The following is a 27067-nucleotide window of genomic DNA, read 5'->3' on the forward strand; positions in this document are numbered from 1 at the left end:
TATGGATCTTAGAGGAGCATGTATCCATACTCACCATAAAAGATCTGTCAGAGAGATGAAGTGAACCAGTTGTGTACAGCACCAGAGAGGCCCACCATGTGTTTCAGTCTGTTTAAAAGAACAGCGAGGTCTACTGTATCAAAGGCTGCGCTTAGATCCAGTAGCACCAGGACTGAGAGCTTTTGGGCGTCCCAGTTACATCTAAGATCATTTAAAACCTTTAGGAGAGCAGTCTCTGTGCTGTGGTTCACCCTAAATCCAGACTGGAATATCTCCAGGATCTGTCTATCATTCAGAAAATCAGTAATCTGAGTAAAAACAAGTTTTTCTAAGACTTTACTTAAAAATGGTAAGTTGGATACAGGTCTGTAGTTATTAAAATCATTACAATCCAAATTCTCACTGTGGAGAAAACTTTCTGAAGGTTCTCAGCATTAACCAGGACAAAGCTGTCCAGTGTCTCCTCAGGTACAATCGAGCCCTCAGATGTGTTTACAATCATATCGCGATTAGATAAAGTATCAGATCTGATGGCGCTGATCTTTCCCCTGAAGTGGTCTGCAAACTGCTCACAGAGCGAGTCTGTGGGGGTTCTTTTGGAGCTTTTAAAATCAGGGTTAAATAAATGATCTATGGTGGAAAAGAGGACCTTGGGATTATTTTTGTTAATACTGATTATTTTGGCGAAGTATGAATTTCTTGACTTCCTTAATGTGTTATTGTACATTTTAAGTTGCTCGGAAAATATTTGATGGTTGATAGTATTTTTATTTTTCCTCCATCTCCTTTCTGCTGTCCTGCAATTTCTTTTGAGTTTTTTGACTTCTTCGTTTCTCCAGGGTGATGCATGTTTTACGTTAATCTTTTTGGTGGTGAGTGGAGCAACAGAGTCAAGGCTTTTCTTCAGTTTGCTGTTAAAATAACTAAAAATCTAATCGCAGGGTGCAGGTACAATCACAGGGGGGCATTTGACTAAAACCCTGGTAAAATTTGCAGCCACTTCAGAGGTTAGATAGCGCCTCCTCACAGTTCGCACCGAGGTCTCCCGCTGAATAAAACCGGTGATGTTAAAAAACACACAGTAGTGGTCAGAGACAGCCAAGTCAACAACAGAGGACACGCTGGTGGACAGCCCATGGGTAAAAGCGCCACGCAAACGTCTACGTGTCTTATTCGAGTCTTTGAATTCTGCGTCTTTCTGTTGGTAGAGGTTTTTTTTTTTTTAAATACGAAAATATGTGGACATACACATTTCCGAGTCCTGGGTTGGACGCCGTCAAACATTTCACTGCATGTTGACATGATAGCATCACACAGCTGCTGCACATTTGTCAGCTGTGCATCCATGATGCAAATCTTTAGTTCCATCACATCCCAAAGGTGCTCGATTAGACTTTGAGATGATTTGAGCTTTAGCGCGTTACCCTGCAGGAAGCAGCCATCAGAAGACGGGTAGGCTGTGGTCACACAGGGATGGACAGGGTCAGCAAAATACTCAAGAGGACTGTGGTGTTTAAACGATGCTCAGTTGGTACCAAGGGGCCCAAAAGTGTGCCATAAAAATCATCATCACCACCAGTCTGAACCATTGATACGAGGCAGGATGGATCCATGCTTTCAGGTTTGACCCTACCATCAGGATATTGCAGCAGAAATCAGAACTCATTAGACCGGGCACAGTTTTTCTTTAAGTGTCAAATGTTGGTGAGCCCATGTAAATCGTAGCCTTAGTTTCGTGTTTTTGGCTGACAGCAGCGGCGTGCAGTGATGTGGTCTTCTGCAGCTAAATCCCAACTGTTTCAAGGTTTGCAGTGTTTTGCATTCAGAGATGCTTTTCTGCATAAATTTGTTATGAGTGGTGATTTTAATTGCTGTTGTCTTTCTGTCAGCTTGAATCAGTCTGGTCATTCCTCTCTGACCTCTGACATCAACAAACTATATTCTGATGCTCTGTTTGAACCTCAGCAGGTTGTCTACATGCACTTGTTGCCATGTGATTGGCTCATTAGATATTTGTGTTATAAAGCAGTTAAGGAAGTTTATCTAATAAAGAATGATACATTTTGGACAAAAATTACGCATTACACATACAACAACACTTGCCCTGATGCAAGTGTTGTTGTGATTTGGTGCCAAATAAATAAAAGTGAATTGAGTTGAACTGAAAGGGAAACCAAAAAATGTTAGCTGGATGTTAGTTTAACCTTTGGTAATAAGTTCTTCATTGATCAGCCACTCACGTCTACACTGAAAGCTCAGTAATGTTGGGTCCTACGATGAAGGAAACCGATGAGATCAATACATTTTGGGATACTTTTGAGAATGTAATACACTTGTTTGTGTTTTACTTTGAAAACAATCACATTTGAAAGCAGCTCATGGTAAAACTGGGCGTTCTGGTTGTAAGAACTTGTTAATTTGTATTTATGATGTTCCATGAAGGTATAAAGATGCACTTTTCTGCTTCAGTCTATTTTAGGAGCTTAAACGCAGACCCATATTACATTACCTGCGGTTGTTCTTGTTTTGAAGTCTCTTTCACTGTAAAAATCAATCATGCATAAGATGAAAAAAGTTAGATTTCTGAACATAAATAGAAATAAAAACTGTATCTTATCTTCTTCCTGTCGGCTTCCTTCCTGCAGGTGAAGAGGGGGAGTTTGCCTGAGCAACGTACAACACCAGCTTTCAATACGGCTCCACGCCGATCTTCAGACCAGAGTACCAGCTCGATGGTATGAGCTACAGCTTTTCTTCCTCTCAGCTCTGAAGTCTCTGATAGCAAATAATGTGCAAAGGTTTTAGCCACAAAGATAACAATAGGTTCAGAACTTTAAACCAAGTGCAGGAAACAGAAAAGCAAAATCTAATTTGCCTTTAAAGAGTCGAGACCAAGCTATTTTAGGCGGGGGTGGTCGTAAAGTTTCGGCTCATTGTTCTGTGTTGTACAATAAGCAAAAGCAGGAACGTAACGTGTGTGTTGCTCTCTGCTTTAAGGGCAGAAGACCCGAGCTGGAGGCGCGAGCGCATACGATCGGCCACACAGGAAGAAACAGTCCTTCTACTTCGGCTCAGCCTCTGAGACGCACCTCTGAAACCTTGCCTCTGCCTCAGGTCAGCCCCGCCACGCTTTGATGCTTACTGGCTGTGGTAAACACAGGAAACTGTAGACCAGCTAACATCATGTTGATACACTGCGTTCAGCCGGGTGACATCAGCGTTTATTCTAAACTTCAAATAAGATAACATGAAACGAACTAGATCACAGCTTTAAGATTTTAATAAAAATAATGACTGTTAGGAACACATATCTCAGTACTCGGAATAAATGGTGACAAATATAAACAGTTGTGTGAAAAACTGAGCTTGCAGAGCCGTCTTTAGCAGCAACGACTTGAATTGTTGTTTTCTGTATAACTTGATCGGTCTCTCACATCGCTGCGGAGAAAATTAAGCCCACTCGTCTTTACAGAGTTGCTTCAGTTCATTGAGGTTTGCGGGCATTGATTTATGCACAGCTTCTCCTGTAAGGTTGCACCACATTTCAGTCAGGGGGAGTTCTGGACTTTGACTGGGCCGTTGCAGCACCTCGGTTCTTCTCCTTCAGCTATTCACACAGCCGTGTCATTGCGTGACTCAGTTTGAGCCAAGCTTTAGCTATCAGGCAGCATCACATTTGACTTGAGGATACTTTGGTGTTCAGAGGAGATGTTTGTGCCGATAACGTGTTTGGTTTTGTGCATCATGGTCAAACATCTCCACTTTAGCCTTATCTGTACAATGGATGTCTTGTTGTTTGTTCAAATATAACTTTGCAAACTTAAGCCATGGTGCCATGAAAAGTCTTTCTTCTGGCATCCCTTCCAAACAATCCACACTTGTTCAGTCTTTTTCTAATTGTGCTGTTGTGAACTTTGACCTTTAACATGCTAATTGATACATGTAAAGTCTAAGATGTAGCCTCTTGGGCTTTTAGCTGTTTCTCTGAGCACTGCTGACCTCAGGGGGAAGTCCGTGCATGCACCTGCATATTTCAGACCAGCAGCTAAAATCTCTGCTTTCTTTGAAGTGTTGTGCTTCGCCAATGATCAGTAAATCAGGAGCGTTTGATTAGCCGCTCCTGGCAGCCACTTACCCCCTTAAATCCTGTGCAGTCGTTGTGAATGTACTCTGCTTTGTCCTGAGAAAATGTTCTTTTTCAGAACTGCCTTTACACAGAAGTGAAAAACACGTTTAAGCTCTATTAAAAACTGCAGTCAAATCAATTTACACCCACTCAAAGTGTCGCAGTCTGAAGCCACACTTTGCTTATTTTTGAATAACAAACTTTGAGTATCGGTATCAGGATATATCATAGTTTCAATAAACTGCACTGTCTGAGATGTAGAGGAACAGAAACAGAAGTATTTGGCAGTCTGGATGTTTGATCTGTTTTCTGGTAATTCAGTGGAAAACATTTTTAAAAAGTGCATTTTGGGTAAACTTTAAAGGCTCATGTCACTGTATGGGATGTGTGGCTGCTAAAGACAAGTTACAGAATATGACTTTTTAGCTAATGTTAAGATGCAGAAGTCACAAAAAGCAGTCCAGTAAAGGACGTCAGGTATTGATCACTGTTTGGTTTCCACCTGCAGAGACCATCCACGCTGCAGGTCAGGGCACTCTACAAATTCACCGCAGAGGAAGACGACGAGCTCGAATTTTCCGCCGGCGACATCATCGACGTGCTGGATAACTCCGATGCGTCGTGGTGGAAAGGCAGGCTGAGAGGATCGACTGGGCTGTTTCCCGCAAACTACACAGAGCAGCTGTAAGGAAACGCCACAGGCGATGATTTTAAAACGCCTGCGTGCGTTCAGACTCGATCTGCGGCTGCGTCAGCTCTTGATGGGTTTCTGAACGTGAACCAGCAGGCTTCTGTATGTGCTGCGTGTCAGCCTCCTACCAGAGGACTGAGGCAGTGCAGCTTTATTTACAAAGGAGCAGAGACACCTGCAGGAACTTCCTACAGCTCCCACATGTTCACCTGGCACACAGGAAATGCTGCAAATGATGCCTGAGGATGTTGTTTGTATCATGACGTGTCAGTAAGCATGTGTCTGAATGCTTGCTGGCCAGGCTGCTGATGAATGGACTGTCTGCTCACTTTTGACACATTTTTATCAAAAAATGTTATTGACTTTTTAAATAAACTTTTTTTTATCACCACCTTCATGTTTAAATGATGCTCACTCATAACGAGGGCTTTCTGTGGGGTTTTATCTTATCACATTTTACCTGTGATATTCCTGATATTCATTTGGGTATTTCTATCGTTTTAAAGGTGAGTTTTTATTTCTTTTATGTAAAATTTAATGTTTTATTCTTGGAGTTGGTCTCTGTATGATTCACAAATCAAAATAATCTTTTTTTTTTTTTTTATCTCTTACTGGGCTTTGGTGCAGCTACCAGCCCTGAAATGAGCCATTTTAACTCCGCCCCCTTTAAAGATACATTTTTGTATTTTTTGTATTGTATTAAACTCTCACCACTAGTGGGCAGTGTTTTACTAGAAAGTTTTTAATGAATCACATTTAACCAACATTAATAACGTCACATATCGTTTTAGAGTCGTAGTAAAAATTATAAAAATGATTTGCACATCCATTTAAACTAGGCCGTGTAAGACCCAAGTGTAACGTCAATACAAAATAAATAAAATGCCGTTGTTAAGAATAATAAAAAAAAACTAAAAATGTGAAAGTTAACAGAACAAAACTGAGGTTCAGAATATTAAAGATGCAGTAAAACCTATAATTACATTTATTAGGCCCTGCTGTATAACCGAGTCTTTAACGATAAAAAGAAGAAAAGACTTTTAATGATGTGGTTAAAAAGCCATGAAGCACTAATCGAGCGAACAATACTCCTTGTGAATCACATATCTACAAAAAGCTAACATAGCAAACATAAACTGTTGCTGCATTTTTTTTATCGTTAATTTCCCAGACTCTGTGCTGGCGGCGATAAAAGTCGCTTCCCGAGTCCTTCAGCTGTGGTTTAAATAGCTGTTCTACAACGTCTTCCTCTCCGTCAGTATTTCCTCTTCCTCTTATGGCTGACTGGATGCTACAATCACCCACTGTACCTCTTGTGGTTCAAATTTGCAAATGCACTGTTTACAGTTTGAGCACACATTCACACCAGCGCTTTTTTCACACATTTACACAGTTCGACATGCAGACAGCCCTACAATATTTAACTTTAGTCGATTTGTCTTCAGCACAGTACAAACACGATATGGAAATCATGACCGAGGTTGTTTCTTTAAATTTTTTTGGCTGTTTCAATTAATTTCGAAAGCTTTAAATGTGTTTTAAACACAGGAAGTTACATTCAGTTGCTTTTAAGGCTTCGCTTTAAGCTAACTTTCTTCTGATTGGTTGTCTCTCGCAAACAAGTGGGTTTGCAAGCAGGTGGGTGGGGCTTTGGTGCTCACAGCCAGAGATGAAAAAGTTCATATTCACAAGGTTAATGTGAACATGAACCAATGGAAGACAAAACCTGACAGAAAATAATAGAAATCATGGCAGATGTACTTGAATTATTGTCCACCTGCTTAACATTAACCAAAACTCCAGAAGTACACTCATATGCAAAAGATATATATAAATCTTATAAAGTTTTTATCTGTCTTGTATGAAACTTGTATGAAAAGCATACAAGAGTGAAAACACATATAAGATCCCTTGAAAAATTATATAATGAAACTTGAATGTTTTGTATACTTACTAAAAAAAACATGAAAGTAATGAGAAAGTGGCCACTTTCATGAGTAAATCATATGTTTTTACTATTTCTTTTCCATATGGGCAGTTAAGGAGAGTTGCCCTTCAAAATAAAATCCCTATTAAAGACAAAGAAATTGCACTCGTTTTACTTTTTTGATGCAAGGAACAAAGAACTCATTTAAAACTTCCCCACTGACTTTGAGACTTCTGGAATTAAAAAAAAGATACTTATATACTTTTTTTTTTCTTACAAAAATTCATGTGTGTATAACAAGCAGGTAGTTGTGGTGGTTGAAGGCGATCCTGTCAGTAGCTTGTTGTACAGCTATGGCACCTGGAAGTGGAGATGAAAACAGCCCAACTCAATACAAATAAACCCAATATCACATTTCTGACAACATAACTTAATAAAAAAAATGAAAATTTGCTCATAGACTATAACATAGAAAAAAGTAAAATACTCAATAAATCCAAACATCTGTGTCTTTGATGTAAGAGAAAGTTCACTGTCTGATATCATTTGTTATCCAGAGTCACTCAGAGCTTTTTCTCTAAAGAAAGCTCACTGAAGAGTAGCAGGACAGCATCTATTTATAGCTGCAGAAAACAACCCCCATGTCTTGTGGAATGACATCAGTGACAGTTTTATCTGAACCATCAGATGAAGGGAGTTTTGAGCAGGGTACCAACGACACTTTTTAGTTTGCAGAGAGCACCGCTAATGTAACATGCATCCATTTCTGTATCAGAAACTTTCACACAGGCTCTGCGTCTCGTTAAGATCCGGTGCTCTCTTACTTTAGGCCAGGGATGAGAAGTGATGTTTGGTTTCTAGGTGACTAAGATAACATGTGTGGAAACAGGAAGCTTTTGCAGTAATATCTCCAGACAGTTTTTTTTTCTTTAGGTACTTTTGTGTACCAGCATGGTGGCATCGTGGTTAGCACTGTTGCCTTACAACAAGAAGGTCCTGAGTTTGACTCCACCGTCTGTGAAGTTTCCATGTTTGTCGTGTTTGCGTCAGTTCTCGTCGGGTGCTCCTGCTTCCTCCCACAGTCCAAAGACACGCAGTTAGTGAGGTTAGGTTAAGTGGTAACTCTGAATTTCCCATAAGTGTGAATGGTTGTGTGTCTCTTTATGTTAGACTGGTGACCTGTTCAGGATGTACCATGTCTGTCACCCTGTGGCAGCTGTGATAGACTCCAGCTCCTCTGCAAACCTGATAATGATAAGTGGACGTGAATAGATGTTTTTGTTTTTTTCCCCTCATCACTACTAATCAGGGCCTGGTGATGTGTTCTGTTATAGAACATTTAAGATTTAATTCCTTACTTTTTGTGCAAAATCCCAAAACACACCATTTGGGAACCTTTGCTTCGGAGTTATTATAGTTTTGTATTTTCTAATTACTTTTTATTTTTATTCTATTTTGACTTTTTGCTTTCAGTTCAGTTTAGTTTCTGTTGGTTTCCAGATTGGATTTTTTTGTTTACGTTCAGTTTAAATTGTTTGAACATGTTTAGGTTTATTTATTTATTTATTTTAAATTTTCACTCTTAGTTTTAGTCTTTTTGACTGTTATTGAATGAAGGGAATATGTCATTGGCAATATTTAGGAAAACCAGTACAGAAAGTACAATGACAAGACAGTAATAAAATGTTAAATGTAATAGAAATTTTTACCAAACTGAAAAATATGTAAACTTTTTATTCTTGGTTTTGCTGTCCTGTCCGACACTGCCACAATCAGAATTCTTGTCTGAAGGCCACGAAAGGTCGACTTCATAGTCATAGTTTATTAGATTTTTATCAGAACGCACAGGACCGAACAGAATAAGGAAAGAGAAGTTGGGGAGAGAACAGAAGGAGAGGGAGAGAAAAATAGAGAAGAGGGATAAAGAAAGAAAGAAAAGACTGAAAATCTGCTTCAACACCTACTTAAAAAAAACAAAAAACAAAACGAAAACAACACAGCAAGGAAACCATAGCAACAACCACGAGTAACAGTAAATAATAAATATTAAATGTTACTAAGCAACATGATATGTTTCGAGGCAGCAGCTGACCAAGATAGTGAGTGTCTGTGAGTACTTGTTTGCAAACCTGTGTGTGTGAGTGCGCTTGTATTCATAAGGTTTCTCCATGTAAGTGTTTGATAGTGGGTGTGGGGAGCCACAGCCCTGCCCCCCAGGACATGAAGCAGGCATGGAGGAGACCCGGGTCCCTGACATCTACAGGCCCCCTCAGAGCACGAAATCCCAAGGAGGACCACCGCAGGGGCGATCACGCCACCCACCTGGAAAAGGAGGAGAGCTCCGGACAAGGGTCACCCAGAAGCCACGGTGGGCAGCAGTGACGACGAGCCTGCAGGCTCCACAAGCAGCCGGCTAAGCCAGAGCAGACTGAGCCCTGGACCCAGAGACCCGAGAGCCCCCACACCCTGCAAGGGGCCCGATAGAGCCAGGGGGGCCAGGCCCCGCCAAGCAGCAGAGCCAGAGTGAGCCAGTGCACACCCGAGCACACAGCCCTGGACAACGAGAACTTTTTTCAAAAGTCTAGTTTTTATTTTTATTTTAGTTACATAAGATGCTTTTCTGCAATTAGTTTTAATTTGAAGTATTTTTTAGTTGGGATGCAAAACATAAGACTCCAAACCGACCTGCTGGAAACCTTCGTACATAGATTTTGAACTTTTAGCTGCATTGTCATAAATTTTGCAGCTTTTCCTACTGATAAAGACTCCTCCTCCTATTAGTCAAGTAATAGATAAAACAATGAAATGACATAAAAGTTCCTGTTTTCCACTATCAACTAAAATCTCTGTTTTTATTATGCTGTGTCTACAGTTAAAAATATTTCTGTGAATTAAAAAAAACTTGTTTTAATGTTTTATAAATACAGAACCATCTGGGCAATGAGCCACTGTTGAAACTGCATTTCTAGTTCTCATATTAGGTCAAGTAAGGGATTAAATGAGTAGTTAAACTTCTTTACAATAATGCTTAAGAGCAAAGTAGTGTGTATATGGCCCATAACATAAAATAAGTTTGACATCTCTGGTTAACTACAATAACGTTCCTCTACTCTGAAGGATCCACCACTGACAAACTTCCGTTGTTGCCTTTTGAAAGTTGTACTCTGAAAGTTTACAGGCCGGATGTTCTTTAATAACATGCCTGTTGGCTCCGCCCCCTTGCTACCTGTCAGCACAGGTATTGCGGTTCTTGGGAAGCAGCAACAGCAGCATCGGTGGCGCACTGAGGGGGAAGTTATTTTTAAATCTTTGGGCCATGGCGGAGTCTCAGCTGGTGTGCATGGATGATGAGCACGTTAACGAGAAGGTCCTGGAGTCCAAGCCGGAGTTTTACTACAGTGAGGAGCAGCGTGCGGCCCTGGAGCAGCTGCTGAGGAATGGGGACGGAGCCTTCAAGATGCGCCTCCAGGAGGACAACACCAAAGACTTCCTATGCGCCCGGGAGGTCAAAGTTATCCGCAAAACTTTCCACGAGTACGACACGGACAGCGACTCCGAGTCCGGGGAGCACGACAAGTCCAAGGGCTCCTCCAGCGCGGACTCCGGGGTCCACTCCACCTACTGGCCCCAGATGTCCGACACAGAGGTCCCGACTCTGGACATCGGTTGGCCCGGCAGCAGCGGCGTCTACAAGGGGGTGACCCGGGTGTCCGTGTACACCCACCCCCCCAAAGAGCAGGGACCGCACATCAAGGCGGTGGTGAGGAGGCTCATCCAGGAGTCACACAAGGTAACAGAAAAGAAGAGAAACCCTGCATATCCACCCTGTTTACAGCATCTAAACCAAACTCACATTTACGCACAAGTGTTTTAAAGTTTTTCTTTAATTATTCACATTTTTCTATAATAACCCACCAAATTTGGGACACCCTGACTTATAGGAACTTCAGTCCTTTTATTTGTTAACCTGAAGCGATAAAAACAGTCAGGGCTGCAGGTGAGTGTTCGCTTAGTCTGTGATGTAGTGCTTATGAAGCCAGAAAACAGTGAGAAGTATTCAGTTTTGTCCTGATTTAACTTCAAACCCACAGAGATTCAAATTCTACAGGCATGAAATAGTGAAACTTTAAATAAGAAGAAACCTCTGAGCTTTCCTGCCGAGCACTTTGCTTCTTACATGACTTGCCTCTAAAAGTGCTGATACAAAAATGTGACTGCATGCATCAAACAATAAAACAGGTGGAATAAAACACCTGCAGATTCAGATTTAGGAAAGTTTACGAGTCAGCTCCTGCACCTGAACCAAACAAAGGAAACTCCTTTCTTATATGTGGAGCGATTAAAGGAGAAAGTCCCTGACCTACTTCCAACAAAGAAGGAGAATAACACTGTAATACTAACAGCGATTGGCTGCAGAGGCTCACCTGACCACGAAAGTGACAAAGAACCCCCCACCCCCCCAGACTGAGCCGGTTACAGTCAGTCCTCATGTTTCCTGTCTTGCCGAATTCATCATCATAAATGTCAGTTTGAGTTAAAGCTTCAGCTTTTTAGGATTTATTTTGAGTGCAAAGGACAGGTGGAGTGAACTGTGAACAGGGACGGCCTGTTAAAAACAAAATAATATCAATAATATCAAAAGTTTTGATAATCGATCTTTTTAGGGTTAAAAAATACTTTTAAATAATTTAAAATGTCCATATAAAAAAGGGGTTCGCTGCCTGAATTGTTCCAAGAATAATTTTTGGACTGAGTTTGTTTTCACCCCGCTGAGTTGTGTAGCACTTCCTTCCTCCAGATTCATCCTGTCACGCAGTAATTAGATGATTAATTTGATAATGAGAGTAAGTTTTCTCACTTTTAATATATAAGAGTTATGGAAAAACAAAACAAAATAGGAGAATATTCACTATTAACAATAATAATCTTTAGTTTCAGGCCTGCTTGAATAAAGATTATTCAAAGATTTCTTCAATAATTCAGTCTGTACCTTAGTCGTCCATACTGTCATGTATGCATATAACTCACACTGTGGCATATATATGTACACTTTGTACATGTACATACATTTTGCAGGTTTACATCTTGATAACTGCACCGTCTCAACAGTTTAATGAGTCGCCACAGAGCAGAAGCTGCAGGCGGGTTTCAAGTTTTTCACATTTGTCATAACTCAAAGAGCTTTTTGTCATTTTTCAGCTGTAAGTCAAAGTGAAAATAAAAGATACACATCTGACTTTTTACCTGGAATTTCCATCGTCACGGCGCAGCGCTCTGCTCCGGTGCTCCGAGTTTCAGCTTGCAGCGTAAAAGGGAATGATTGATTTATTCAGGGTTTCTTTGGGAACGTCATAGTGGGAAAAGCTGCTGCTGTTTTCTTTTCAAACAGAAACTCAGTTGGGTTTATTTCTTCATATATTCCCTCTGATATTCTCTGATACTTCTCGTGGGATATCTGTACTTTTACATAATGTAGTTGTACTTTTGAGGTGTCTTGTGGCCTTCAAGTATAGGACTTAAATTGGTTTATTTCAAGACAGAGGATGAGCTGAAGGGATGTACTGAGGTCTAGCATAAGATAAAAACGGATCATTTTGACCTGTGCTACTTAATTAGTGACCAGTAATAAAAACATCGAACTGGAAATGTTGTGTAGTATGTCACTTTTAAATACTTTTTAATAAACCGACAGGCTAATAAGAAGAAAAGGTTCTGGAGGCCCGAGTAAGTCCACTGCTGTGTTTGAGGTTATTTTAATGAGTGGTTCTCAGATTTTGGCTAAAAGTTTTTCTGTTGTCAATGTTGCCCTGAAAGAGACGTCGTTGTGTTTCTATCTCGTTGGGTCCCTGCAGACAGGGTGGTTATGACTAAAACATGATCACCTGATCACCCATCGCTGTCTTTATGAAGAGAACTACTCCCGAGGTGCTCCAAGGTTTTTCCTGGCTTTATCTGGTGTTTAGGTTCCTATTCCACATGTCGATGAGATTCTTTTGAGTTTTCTCTCGTGAGTTATCAGAAAACAGATCAAACAATCAGGGTACCAGGGGTTGATTTATTAAGGTTTTCTGTTAAAAATGTAATTCATCCCATGATACTAATGCTAAAAGCTGATTATGGGAAACATAAAAAAGATAAATAAATAATAATTAAAGATAAAATAAATATTTTTGGAACATTGTGATGCAGTAGGTGTTTCTAAAATTGATTTAGTTGGAAGTTTTAACAGAGATTAAATGTTTTTTTCAGCCTTGAAAATCTCATTGATTGAAGTTATGAAGGTTCAAAAATGCTCAAATGGAAAAACTAACGAGAACTGTAAAAGTGGCAAAATTCCACCTACTTCTTTGAGCTGTCAGAGGCTGTAACACTGACAAAGTCCATATTCTGAAGGCCACATTTTTTTTAATGGTTTCATTAAGTTACTGAAGTTAAGGAATCGGACGGAAACTTTTCTCAGATCTGTTTGATTTTAACCAGCACACTCACTGCGCCAGTGTATCCTCACGTCCTCTTTCTCAAAACGTAATGACCAGCAAACTGCACACGGCGTGTTTGAGGGGCATCTGCAAGCTGTAGCGCTGCAGTAGCGTTGTTGTAACGCTTGTTCAGAGAATTTTCTAGTAAGGTAGAAGGAGGTGAGGGTTAACGAAGCCAGCGTGGGTAAATAAAATGATAAAAGCTAAATGAATGGGAGAGTCCTGTGCAAGTTTTAACAAGCTGAGTCATTAAAACGCAGAAGGGAAAAGCTGAGTGGCTGAGTGGCAGCCTCCCCCAAGATCCTGCAGACCAGGTTAAGGTTGGCATTTAACAAGCTGCTCTTTTTAAAAAAAAAAAAAAAAAAAAAATTTTCTCCTCGCCCACTTGGAGTTTTGCACGACTCCGTCTGATTGGCTCAAATCCCAGGTGCGAAAATCATAGCTAATGAGGAGAATCGCTCACTTGCGATTGGTTTTGACAGGCAGCACCAGAGGCTGTATTTGCTGGGTGGAAAGACGAATAAAGATGTGCAGAACTCATCATACTTGAATAGTTAATAATCCACTTTATTATCCATCTACAGCAGTCTGCTCAGCGCCGTGTCAGCTTAATGAATCAGGCACAGATTGCTCCCCTTCAGGTAAAATAACTCATCCCCTCCTAAAAGCCTGACAGATACTTGAAAGAGTCCTTGTGCAGTTTAAGTGGTGCACGCACACACACGTGGATGCATAACATTACTCTACAGGAGATCATTATCACAATCCAAGAGAAGACCTGAGATGTACATATGAAAGAGCCGAGGTGACGGTTACCGGTCGAACTGCATTCAAGAGAAAAAGCAGAAAATGTCGCCTGAAAGGGAAAGAAAACAACGAGTTCTTCGATTCAGGTGATGTCATGCGTATTTTCATGTACAAGAAGAAGGTGCACTTCACCAGAATCCCATCAGGAGAAGTCATTTACACAAGGTGTTGTCCATTCACGTCACAGGGCTCAAGTGTTTGATCCAATTTGCCACAGTGGAAGGTTTTCCATTATATCACACGTGATGATAGATACCAGAGAAAACAAGCTGAAGCCCAGCCATGAACAAAGACTGGCAGCAGCACTCGCCAACAAACACCCAGAGCTCTCCAGGTGTTTCCAGGTCGTTAAAAGTAACAATAAAAATATTACATTGATCTTTGCTCATGTCTAAAGTGTCACTTCAGCTACTAAATAAACTGTGTGTAAATTCTTTTTTTTAGATGTCTGTACGTGATAAAACATGAACATGGCTTTCGGGGCTGAAAAACTGATGCTAAATCGGATCAGAGTGACTGTGAGGTGTGTTTTTTAACTGTGGGCATTTGAAAAGATCTCGCTTAAATATAAATATGTCAGCTGTGGACATCACTTTATCCCAGTTCTCAATTCAATTCAATTCAATTTCTTTATTGTCCCACAAGTGGAAATTAGTTTAGCAGCAGGATAAAAATAAACAGAACAATAATATAAAATAATAATGACAATAATAGTAATAGAAAGTCCAAGGACGTTTATTTGCCGGGACGCCTACTAGGAGTAACTGTTGGAGCTATGAACTGTTTCTGTTGTATTCCAGGCTTCTTACAGAACAAAATAACTGTTTGCATCAGAAGTTAGTGAGGCTGGTCTCTGCTTATGCAGCTACACCTGAAAAAAAAACAAACCCTGGAAACTGTTCTAATGGTTGTTAAACCACTTCTCTATGGGGGGAACTGTTGTGTTTTTCCTTATTTCCTGTAATATACACAGGTACTATGCTCCAGGTGGACCCTGAGTGCCAAGGCCTCTAAACACTGTTTCAGTTGTTCTTACTGATGATGGTTGTGTGTTACAGAGAAGTCCCACCCACCTGCTGTTCAAACCTTATGTTTATGAGCACCAGCCAATCAAGACAAAGTTTGCTTAATGGAGGAGGGGCTAAACCGGAAACAGTTTATGTCAGGCAGAGGGGCAACTCGGGGTCTGCACCAAAGGCTGGTATAAGACAAATAAGAGTTATTTTGAACTGTGAGTCATGTAAATACTTCTCTGCTGCTGACAGGTGCCTTTAATTAATTTTTAAAGCCCTCATTGAAAGCACAATGCTATTGGCAAATCTCTGTACCCACCTAAAAAGGAGTGGTTGATTTAAAAACTCAAATTTCACAACAGCGCCATCGTAAACCTGCTGTTTGTGGACAAACAGCCCAAACCTCTTTTAGGTGAACTTGTAAACCACTACAACTGAAGTGGATCTAATCTGCTCACTTCCAGCTCCATATCTTTACTCTTGGAGTCTAAAAGAGTAGCTTTACATAAGTCACATTTCAAAATAATCCTTCTTTCTCTTGTGCTTGGCCTCGTTTCACCCTCGGTTGAAAATGAACTTCTACATACACTTATTTTATTACTTTAAAATAAGTGTATGTTAATAAATACACTTATTTTATTACTTTAAAATAAGTGTATGTTATCAGGTTTATCAGCCAGAGCTCGTGGAAGGTCAATGTAATAAAACAGTCTTGGCAGGTGGAATAACCGTTAGCCATACCAAGTGGGCGTGTATGAAAATAACGCTTCAATTTCCAGAAAACCTTGAAATAGTTCAGATTAAGCATTTTCTGGATAGATGTTTTTTCCAACATAAAATGCATCGTAAGCAGTTTGGATGAGAATTTGATGACGGGAGCTTCACTGAGTCATGCCTGGTTTACTGTGTTATTCAAACTCGTGTCTTCCTGGAGAACTAGTTTCAGTTTGCTGGATGAGTCCCAAACAAACTGTAATAAGGAAATGGGGAAAAAAAGAGTCACATGATCTTTTCAAACTGCTCTTAAGGGTACAAAAACCAGGAGAGGCTATAAAACATCTCAGTACAAACAGCAGTCTTATTGGTCTAATAAATCCAGTACATAATTAAACTGTATGCTGTAAAGTGTTATAAATGCATCTGTTAGAGATGTAGCTGCTGATTTCTTGCTCAGATTAGCGGTGCTGTGAGTCGTAGCCGTTGCTGGCATTTGTCCAAACTGCCTTTGCTAAAACTTTTAATCGCCTAGAAAAACAAGTTATGCAGAAGTGTGAACTGCTGCCGTGGTGGAAGGTTGCGTGTTTAAACTTCATATCACAAGACTAATGACAGGTTAGCGCCCTGGTGCCTTTGTTCGGACTGGCAGTGGGAGTGGTGGAAACATTCAGATGTTGTTTTAATGTTTAAATGGTGCATCCCGCAGCCGGATTTAAAAGTAAATACACAGGAATCGTGACTTTTCCCCATCAGGCTGGTCTGAGGTGTTTTACAGGAAAAAAACAGAAGTGGTTTCAGCTTTTATTTCCTTACTGAATTACCTGTGCACTTGCCATTCACTTTATTAGATTCAAGAAGGTGCTGGAAACACCTGAGGTTTTGGTCCATGGTGAGAGCACGAGAAGCATCATAGAGTTAGTGCAGATTTGTCTGCTGCACGCCCATGATATGTGTCATATGAAGATGGGTACACTGTGGTCATAAAGGGATGGACACGGTCCGCAATAATACTGAGTGCTGAACGGTTACTAAGACAGTCAATGACATCACCGTCAGCAGCCTAAATGCTGGTACAAGGCAGGATAGATAAGTGCTTTCATGTCATTAAAGCCAAAGTGTAACCCTACCCTCTGAATGCCACAGCATAAATGTAGTTTGTTGCCCAAGACACTTTAAATTTGTGTGATGAAGTGATCAATGAGGACATAAAGTTTGGACTTGGTGTATCCATGGATGCTTCCTCTGTAACTTCAGGGTTCAGAACTCAGACTTATATCTAAATCATAGGTATGCTGCAACCACACACTTGTGCTGTAACCTAACGTGCATCTTTCTAGAGAGGAAAATACTCGTTGCATTATTGCAGTGAGTGCAGTCATTTCCTTCAACTCATTTCTGGTTACTCCTTCTTGTGCTGCTATTTTTCAAACTGACTGGAAGGGAACTGAGCAGCTCGGATAGAGAAACTCAACCACCAACGGGTATTTTAGCATCGCAAGCATAATGTGCACAAGTATAAATGCTGGCAATGGTTTCGGTCTGTTGCACAGCCTACAGCCTAGATTCTAAGTAGATTTAAAGCCAAATATAAATTAGCTCGGTCATGCTGTGACCGCAATGATACTATTAAATCCAGAGGCTTAGCTGAGCTTATCTTTAGTCATAGTGAAGAATAAATGTGTCATATCACACATTCTAATATATCTGCTGATTGACTGATACATAAATGAAGAAACAATGAAAATGACTGATTTGTTTTGTCTGTTAAAGTTGGTAACAAGGTGTCTTCTGTAAGGATCTCTCTAATTTATCTTTCTAATCATTCATTATTGCTGACTTCGCCTTTATGTGTGTGTCTGGTATGAAATTCTTTTGTCTGTTTGTCTGTTTAACAAACAAAAATGATGATGATTCACAACAAAGGATGCCTTTGATGATTCTCTAAAAACTTACATTTCTGTTCCCATGACTAAAGGCACAAAAAGATGGGTTTTGGTTTTTTTACTTAGTCCCAACGTCTTTCGGGTTTTATTTCATATATTTTCTGTTATTATGTACACGACTGCGGTGACATAACCGTGACGTCTGCTCTTTATTGATCTGTCAGTTAGAGTGGGTGTAAGTGTGTATAGATAGACTGCATTTTTACATGACTCATTTCATGAGTTTACATTTTTTAAATATCTTTAAAGTTCACACCAAGGCTACCAAATTAATTTCAGATGTGTGGGATGAAAAAGCAAAAGTAAAAGAGAAATAGTTTTGCTGATGGGGCTGGACCTGGAGTTGAACTGCCAACCTGACTGCTCACAACCATCCTCATAGCCTCTGTAGCTCCATGCAAAATGTACTTAAGTTTAACAGTAAGTAAATGAACTGGTATAAATGGAAGTCAGGACCACCTTATGAACTGTTAAACAACTTTAAACTAGCTTTGAAATAAAAATTTCAACCAGCTTGCGGTGAGCACACATGGTGCGAACATTAGGGGATGCCCTCAGTCACATGCTATCTGCTTTAAATGGCACTAAAACTTTGAGAGCCTCAATCCAATGAGTCTCAATATTTTGTGAATTATTTATTATATTTGAATAATATTCACATACTTGTGTATTGTGTATGCTTGCTGTTAAAGTCTTCTTCTTTTGTTCAGCAATTGTTATTTCCAAATTAAAAAAAAAATATGACTGCTCAAATAACTGAAAAAGAGCACAAGTGTTAATGGATATGCACGAGTAACGTGAGATGGCTCCTCTCTCGTCTGTTTCTCGCAGGTAGTGGCCATCGTCATGGACCTCCTCACGGACCTGCAGATTCTCCAGGACCTGCTGGATGCTTCGTCACGGCGTGGCGTGGCAGTTTACGTTGTGCTGGAGGCCAGGGGAGTGCCCCACTTTCTGGATATGTGCTCTCGGCTGCAGATTAACGCGATGCATCTGCGGGTGAGCAAACAGAGCGCTGCAGAGAGAGGAGCTTCTCTAACACAGTAAACAAAGAGGAAATGAACATGGGAAAACAGCTCAGTAGGTCACTGCTGAGTCCTGGAACAATGCCGATGACGGCTGGAATTATCCCAGATTAAAACTTATTCTGAATCATAGGCCAGGCTTTCTGGGAAATCGCTGACAAGTTAATTACCTCAAAGGTTTGATCTAGTTAGAACATGAACCAGGAAAACTTGGCAATACACTTACCGAACCAACTACAAAAACCTTACATTTTCCCACTTAACCCTAAGGGTAGTTTTATGTTTGATTTCTCATAACTGCCTTTGCAGCAGTGCATTGGAAGTTACAGGAATTTCGTTTGTGAAACCTGCCAATTTACTGCTCAGAAAAGTATCCAGCATTGAATGGATGGAGTAGTTTTTAATGGGACTTTTAAAGAATTGATACAGCTTAACATAAAACATAAACAGTAGACGGTTAGCTAAAATTTTGAGTAAATGGTTGAAATAGTTTTTAAAAAGGGATAAAATTAACAAATTAAATAGTTAAGTCAGCAAAATAGTCAATGATTAAGGATGAAAAAACGCATTTTATATAAGTAACTGAAATAGATTGCAAAGATTTGCACGAACTGTTACACTAGTTAGCTAAAAGTAGCGGATGTAGCGGTTAGCTAAAATTTTAAGTAAATGATTGAAATAGGTTAAAAATAGGATTAAAGTAACTGATTAAATTGTTCAGTCATAAAAAACAGTCAAAGATTGAGGCTGAAAAAGTATTATCTAAGTAACTAAAACAGATCATTAAAGGTTTCGCAAGAACAGTTTAACTAGTTAGCTAAAAGTAGCAGACGTAGTGGTTAGGTAACTGATAAACAGCAGGAAATCAATAAAATGTGAGGAAATGGACTTGTTGGAGCACTTGTGTGAAAATATGTGTGAAAATAAAAAGAAGTATTTTCCTTCCAGTGTAAAACAGGGAGGGTCAAATTAATAATTTTTGAAGAATTACTGGAAAATCGACTGCTGAGCAGACGCTAGCACGAGCTGACATGTAATTGCTGCTTCTTGTGGTGCAGAACCTGAGAAGTGACATTAGGTGCTGATTTAGATTAAGCGCAAATAGTGAGTCATCTGTCATCCTATCTTCACCGTGTCATAATACCCAGTCTTATCTGTTGTATGCAGAGTTTTTCAGCTCCACTCTGGTTTAACCGGAGTAGTGGAATGGCTGGCCATTGTGGTATCAGTTTATAAGGCTGTGAAAGACCCTTTCAGAGTGCCGGGCTCTGTTACTGTTACTAGTGACAAGGGAACATTCATAGATCTTGAGAACAGATCCAAGGACAGTAACTTGACGCTCTCACCCCACGCCAGGGTTGACACCACAGGAGAGCCTCCTCCCAGTTTGTCTACCCAGCATTTACGTCCTTTTCTTTTTCCTGCTTCCCTCTAAGTAAACAGAGGTGGCTGAAGTGTTTGGGTTTTAGCCTTTACTTATTATGAAAGCTGACTTTATGTTTCTGGGTGTGCCTGCAGAAATTTGACTTGGCATCTCTGTAAATCAGCCAGCCATCCTTGAAAAAGCCACGGATGCCCGATAGCTGGGGTCCGTTTACTCAGGCTTACCTGTGTGACATTTTTGACACAGGTAAGCCAGTGTGTAATCCAACAGGTGTTTCTTTTACAGAATCTACGTGTGCGGATGCTAAAAGGTGCAGGGCTGGCCCTGTCCTTTGGAAAACTGCCAGGCTCCCTGTGCTCCAAATACATGCTGGTGGATGGAGAGAAGGTCATGTTCGGGTCTTACAGGTAAATATCAAACCAGTGTTTCTTTTTGTGGTCAGGTGCATTCAAAGGAAGCAGAAAAGGTTGATAAAGCAACCTGTTTCAATTTATTATTTTATGTAAGATTTTATAGCACCCAGAAGAAGAAAAATGTAAATAAAAACAGAATACAATAAGTTGCAAGTCCCATAAACACATTTTATTCATAACACAACACAGAAAACTGAGAAATTTCATGAAAAATATGCGCTTATTTTGAATTCAGTGGCAGCAAAATGTCTCAAAAAGTCATGGAGCAACAAAAGGCTGGACAAGTGGTACTTAGAAAATAGCTGGAGGAATGTTTTGCAAGTATTTGTGTTAATTGGGAGCAGGTCAATAACATGATTGGGTCTAAAAACATCTTAGAGAAGATGTTTGAGGTAAAAATGGGCAGAGGTTCACTAATTTTCATTAAACTGCATCTGCAAATTGTGTAAAATTGAGAAAACCTCTGTCTCGTCATCTAGAGTACACAATCTTCCAAAGATTCAGAGAATATGGAGAAATCTCTGTGTGCAAGTGATAACGCTGAAAATCAGCACTGCATTAAAAGCAGGAGCACTTTCAGAAATCACTGTCTGTGAACACAATTAACTGTGCCATCCACAAATGGAGGTTAAAGCTCCATCATACAAAGACGTCTTCTCTGTCTTTATCTTCGTATCTCATGCCTTTGTGCCTATTGAACTGGCAGCTTGCACTTCTGGAAAATCTACTGGCACACCTACATTTGCTACTGAAAGGTGCAGATCAACATATGCTCCGATCCAGACAATGCTTTTTCAGCTAAACTGCAGAGTTTCTATTAGAATAGCACAGAATAGATGCAGTATGTGAACTGACCAGCCAGCAGTCCGGGAGCACCATGAAACTAAAAATACGACAAAGAAGACAGAGGACTGTTGAACAGCTCGAGTCCTATATCAGACCAGAATGGGAGAACATTTCTCTTCTACAAGTCCAGCAGCTGCTCTCCTCAGTTGTTTACAGTGTTGTTAAAAGCAGAGCGGACGCTACACAGTGGGAAACACGGCCCTGTCCCAACTTTTTTGAGACACGTTGCTGCCATCAAATTCAATATGAGCCAAGATTTTTCTTTAAATGGTTTAAATATTTGATACTTTCTGTGTTTTATTTTGAATAAAATATAGGATTATGAGATTGCATTCTGTTGTTATTTACAATTTACACAGCGTCCCAACTTTTTAGGAACTGTGGTTGTACAAAAATTAAATTATACTATATACAGCAAGGTGTTTGTTTTCTGATGTCTCTATATGCTGTAAGGAATGGGATGAATTTAAATATTCACACTAACAGATAAATCATGTAATTAAGGTATGCTCTCGTTGGGAAATAGAAAATCCTTCAAAATAAAAGTCCAGCTTAGCGTGCCGAGTCCAGTTGTATCTTGTTTTTAGTCAAGACTTTGAACCACTTGACCTCCTATATTCTACTCCGTGTTACGGTGACATGTTCAGAGTCACATTTGAGACTCATTTGGACAGTTTCACTTTTACACATAATACAATGTCCCTCTGACACAGTTTCACTCCAAAGCAGATTAACTGATCCTGACATGGTTATTAAATAACCATTATTTGTGCTTTATTTGATTGACTTTTTGTATCTTTTGTATAAACCCAACATAACGAGAGCAGCTTGTTTGTGACTGTTAGGTGTGAGACATTTTCTCTAAAAGCAGCCGGCACAAAAGGAACTCCATTAAACCTCCAAATAACTCCTTACACACTCTGAAGCTTATTAATCTTGTAAAATGACTAAAGTGCTTTTTAAACACACTCTCTTCTTATCTGCTGTTGGTTCAGTGTGGGAAAAGATAAATGCATTGCTGTAGATCCGCTTTTTGGTAAATGTCGTTGGTGACCGAGCCGGACGTTTATGACCTGGGAGATTATTATAAGGGAATCGTACCGCTTTCTCCTGAGTGCTTTAAAATGATTAAGTAGTTTCAGAAAAACCATTAAAACGATAAAAAAAACTTACACTAGGTGAAAGTATGACATTTAAATGAAATCCTACACCAGGCAGTGATGCGGGTGAATTAATTATCCAGCTTTTAAAGATTTCTACAGTTGATTAAGTCACTTTTGTTTTATTTTTTGGTTGCAAAATCCACAAATTAAAGGCATTTAGCCTCTGTCTGTACTCAATGTACCTCTCTTATCTTCCTCACTCATTTTTAATTGTAGTAATACATTGCTTTGTTTTATTCTGTTCCTTTCTATTCCAGTATTGCAAATGGTACCGCTGCCAGATCCACACAAAAAAGGGCTTTCTCTCCTTATCCTTCACATTAAAAGCCCTTGGCATATACAGTGCATGACTGCTGTAGTAAGCTGAAGCATTTTACAGCACATTCTGGGATCAAAATAAAACCTTATTTATTAGTTTAATAGTTCAATTAAGTTTTTTTCATACAGTATCAAATCACAACAACATTAAACCAAGTAAATGAACGATTAAAGATTTGAAACAAACAAACAAATAGATAAATTTTATCGCTGCTGAGGATAAAAAGAATTCTGCAGAGGTGAACATATGTAACCCAGAAGGGGGGAGATCATATAACAACCAGTGCACGCCTAAATACAGTTAACGGCATAAAAAACATCGAGCCTACGTTTCCGTATAGCAGTCATATCAGTATGAACAGTGAATATAAATGTCAGGTATCAATATAAACAGTAATTTTAATGCAAATCTACAAAGAAAAAGATTCCTTTTAACCTGCAGCAATGACAGGAAGTACACGCATTTTTGCACGTGTTGAATAAATCAGGTTTCTGGTGCAGATTGGGCTATGACAAAAGCTAACATTTATCTTTTTAAAAATCTAAATCCAGGACATTAAATCGAATGTTAGTGATGGCCGCACTGGGAAATGGAGATCACATTAAGAGCCAGACACATGCAGTGCACTGATATGCTTTAAATGAACTGAAACATAAAAATCTATTGTTGTTGCACATCCCAGAAAGACTTCTTAGATACAGTTTAGTCTACATAAAGGCAAAATAATGTCATTTGTTCAGTTTTAGATGTTGTGTTGCCACAACTACATACATGCTGATAAAACAGCTGCAACCATTAGTGCAAAGTTCAGAATTGCAAAAGAGCTCGATTTCACCTCTGAGCTCCGAGTTTGACAGGATCCACACAGCTGTATTCTCGTTGTTAAATCGCTGTTCTGAAAGCTGCAAACACACAAAATGAGTCTGAATGCACGTCATCTGACCACATCTGTGAGGCGATGAGGCGAATCTTCCTTCACTGACTAAAGACAAAACTGGAGGGACCGATTTGTGGCAGGCGAAATGAGCACAGTCATGTCCTGACTCATGCGTGATGCCTCGTTACGAATGCAAGTTTAAATAGAAAAGTTACAGGCTGCAGCTATGTGGTCAACACCGAGGGCTCAAAAGTGATTCTACAGAGGCAGCCGTATTGAGTCGGCATTTTTATACATCTTTAATTTTCACCAAATTTAATGCATGCATCTCAAACAATGTAGCGCCACCAAAGGGTCAAAGTTGGCGCTGTGTTCATGGAGGAACCATGTGCAAGGTTTGCCTCAACAAGTTCCCATCGATCGTCTTATAACCTGACTTTATGCTGCCACTATCCACCAATTTTGCAGTCTCACAAAATATGGCACCAACGGTAAGATCTAAAGTGTATCTAGTGTTTGTTGGATAACTGCATCCATAGCTTGAGGCATCAGTTTACAGCTCCATGAGATGCCTTGTTGTGGAGATGTGGCCCTGTTGCTATAAAAAAAAAGTAACTTAATTTGCATGAAATTTGTTCTGTGGTCTCATTTGGTGATGCTGATGTTAGGCTTAAAAAACTAATCAGTGAAAAGAAGCGTGAAAACTTACGGACGACACATGGAAACACCCCTGACATAACCGCCATATTGGATTTCATCAAATGGTCACAAATTTCTTCCAGTCTTAACCAAAATTTACACAGTTTACATTTTTACGTCTGAAAGACCCGAAAATGGTGATGTAGCTGTTACAAAGGAAGCAAGGACATGGGATAGGTCATACTGAAGCACTGTGAGGCAACTGTTGTTGTGATTTGGAGCTATTTAAATAAAATTGAATTGAAGTGAATCTCAGCAGCTTGTGATGAATGGTTACTGAACCTGCTGACTAGACTTGGAAACACTTCTTGTTGCCCTAAAAAGCCCAGTTTGACCTCTGAGTTTGTTGGATTTAGCCAAAACCTGCTAAATAGGAGAGTGTGTGTATATGTATATATTCTTTAAATGGCCTTAAATAATAAAATTCAAGCAGTTGTGTCTCCCGGTGTTTTATCTCATATTTTTTGTCCACTTTAAATCACCGCTTTGGTTTACGCTCCTGTTTTTTTTCTGCAGCTTCACTTGGAGTTCGTCCCGGCTGGACAGGAACATAATCACGGTGATGTCGGGACACACTGTGGACTTCTTTGACAACGACTTCCGAGAGCTGTACGCAGTGTCTGAGCAGGTGGACCTGTACAGAGAATTCAACATCACTAAGCCGCCTCTTCCTACACCAGTCATGAAGCCAAAGATGCAGCACATCCGGCCTCTGCCCATCACTACATCTCGCTTTCAGGTATCGGTTGGGGACTCCAGGCAGATTGACCTGAAAGTTCCTGCGCATAAGTACCACAATCCCAAGTACTCGCTGGTTTTCGGGAACAGTTTGGGTCTGACGGGTTCGCTACAGGACTTGTCGACTCAGAGGGACTCGCTAGTAGGTGGGTTGAACCAGAGGAACGGTCTGCAGAACGGCTTTCTCAATGCAAACAAGGAAAAGTTGGACCGAGCCTCCCCACAGAGTCCGGGTTCACCTACAGAGGAGGATGGAAAAGGAGGTCAGAAGAACCAGGCAGACGGACCCAAAAAGCGCAGCTCCTTCAGGCATTTCTTGAAAGGCAGAGGAGCCAATCACAGTACAGACACTATCGAGGAAGGTGTGGTCACTCCTCAGAGCCCCTCTCCCACTATCACAGCAGACTGTAAAGTCTCAGTGGCCAACAGGGTTGCAGGAAATGAATCCGACGACTCGTTTCAGTTCATTGAGAAACCAGGACCACTGAAAACCAAAATCAAGAAGCCGTCGAAGTTCATTCAGAGGAGCGTGTCTATGCAGACCATCAGCACGGCAGACGAAGACGGTGCGTCATCACAGATCTTTTATTTTATAATTCAGTGGTCCGAGTGAGCAACAAGGCAAATATTTCCTGAGTGCTTTGTCTATAAAATGTTTAAAAAGTAGAGTTACAAACTAACATGTAAACTTTTTGAAAGTCCAGGATTTTCTGTCTGATACACTCACATTAAAAGCCTCTATCATCAAATCAACTCATTTCTGATCCACGTTAAATGGCAAGTAGCTGAAACGATGCTCTTTAGTTTCAAATTAAATTTCCGGTGGTGTTAAATATTTAGATTTTGAATCTAGATCTAGATGTGCATGACACTAGAACATCGTAAAAGTTTTTACCCTTTTAATTTCAAACCTGACTTTTTTTTGTTTGTTTGAAACATTTTGGAAAATATCTTTTGCCGAGTGTTTGCAAAGCACTTTATCTTACGAGGAGATTCAAAATTGCAGTGTCAGAAGAAGAGAACATTTGAACCTTTCTGAATCCTTAGCATTTTTAAGCTTTTCAAAGACATTTCAGGGACCTGCAGGAGCCCTGTGATGTCTGTCGATAATATTTGTGTTTTTTGTTTCGTCATGGTCAAGAATCAGTTATTGTGTGATTAAATTGAAGGATATTTTTTCCCTTTTATTTACCAACAGGGTTCAAAAGTCGCCGCCGGCATCAGAAGAGGAACTGCATCCAATCATGAGAAAAAACACGAGGATATTCGGACACTTTAGGGTCTGGTTGTTAAACCTGCTGCAGCGGGTGAGTCTCTGTATCGCCTCACTGCAACCAGCTGACGTTTCTTCACGAAAAATGAGTGCAGTTTGTCCCTCTGGACACGTATGCTGCTTCAGGCTGAGCTGAAGGTCAACACTAGAGACACGCTGCAGCTGAACTCCCTCGAGACATTTTCGGCCAAAGTGCTCGTGGGAGATTTTATTGCCACTATTAAATGTATTTTCTACACTTTTTTGGTATTAAGTTATTTTACAACTAAAGTGTTTTCATGTTTTACACTCGTGAACCTAAAGACTGAGAGAGCAGCCGATGACTGATCCAGGTGACATGGATGGATTACATAACACCTCTTAGGTATTCTGGTCTCCATGGGGACAGGAAAAGTGATCAGACGTGGTGTTGTACCCGAGTGTAACCTTACTGAGGACCCTTGGCAACAGTGTTTATGGGAGTGTGTTGTACAGACTGTGAATAATGTATGAGGAACTGTGCGTCTGCACTTTGGGATTTTGTTTTGATACGCAGGTGAAACAGGTCGGAGAATAAAATGTGAATCCTTGAGAACCACTTGAGACACAAATGATCTGAACTGTTGCAGAAATGGAATAAAAACAAAA

The 27067-nt window shown here is 40.1% G+C and overlaps 2 protein-coding genes across 3 annotated transcripts in view; both read left to right on the plus strand.

Moving 5' to 3' along the window:
- Positions 1–6629, plus strand: part of grap2a (GRB2 related adaptor protein 2a) — a 23343-nt gene extending 16714 nt beyond the window's left edge. Inside the window, exons 6-8 of one of the 2 annotated variants that reach the window (XM_005739968.1) lie at positions 2646–2735; positions 2998–3114; positions 4635–6629. In XM_005739968.1, coding sequence (XP_005740025.1) covers positions 2646–2735; positions 2998–3114; positions 4635–4814 — 387 coding nt within the window. In that variant the 3' untranslated portion in view covers positions 4815–6629. The remainder of the gene's footprint in view (positions 1–2645; positions 2736–2997; positions 3115–4634) is intronic. The other variant, XM_005739969.1, reaches the window with a different exon arrangement.
- Positions 6630–9959: 3330 nt separating this feature from the next.
- On the plus strand, positions 9960–27067 carry fam83fa (family with sequence similarity 83 member Fa). The gene is made up of 5 exons (XM_005739970.1): positions 9960–10534; positions 18535–18702; positions 20398–20519; positions 24946–25733; positions 26366–27067. Exons 1-5 carry the CDS (start codon positions 10061–10063, stop codon positions 26413–26415), a joined length of 1602 nt encoding a protein of 533 aa, XP_005740027.1. The 5' UTR covers positions 9960–10060; the 3' UTR covers positions 26416–27067.

Source organism: Pundamilia nyererei, unplaced genomic scaffold, assembly GCF_000239375.1.
Source record: "Pundamilia nyererei isolate P.nyererei 1_Seehausen unplaced genomic scaffold, PunNye1.0 scaffold00095, whole genome shotgun sequence".
Lineage (NCBI taxonomy): Eukaryota > Metazoa > Chordata > Actinopteri > Cichliformes > Cichlidae > Pundamilia > Pundamilia nyererei.

What these genes read in the sequence shown, in the direction of transcription:
- fam83fa (XM_005739970.1), top strand. Translation starts at nt 10,061, where the DNA reads ATGGCGGAGTCTCAGCTGGTGTGCATGGATGATGAGCACGTTAACGAG. An exon ending in TCATCCAGGAGTCACACAAG is followed by an intron (nt 10,535 to 18,534) that starts GTAACAGAAAAG and finishes TGTTTCTCGCAG; the next exon opens with GTAGTGGCCATCGTCATGGA. An exon ending in CAGCACGGCAGACGAAGACG is followed by an intron (nt 25,734 to 26,365) that starts GTGCGTCATCAC and finishes ATTTACCAACAG; the next exon opens with GGTTCAAAAGTCGCCGCCGG.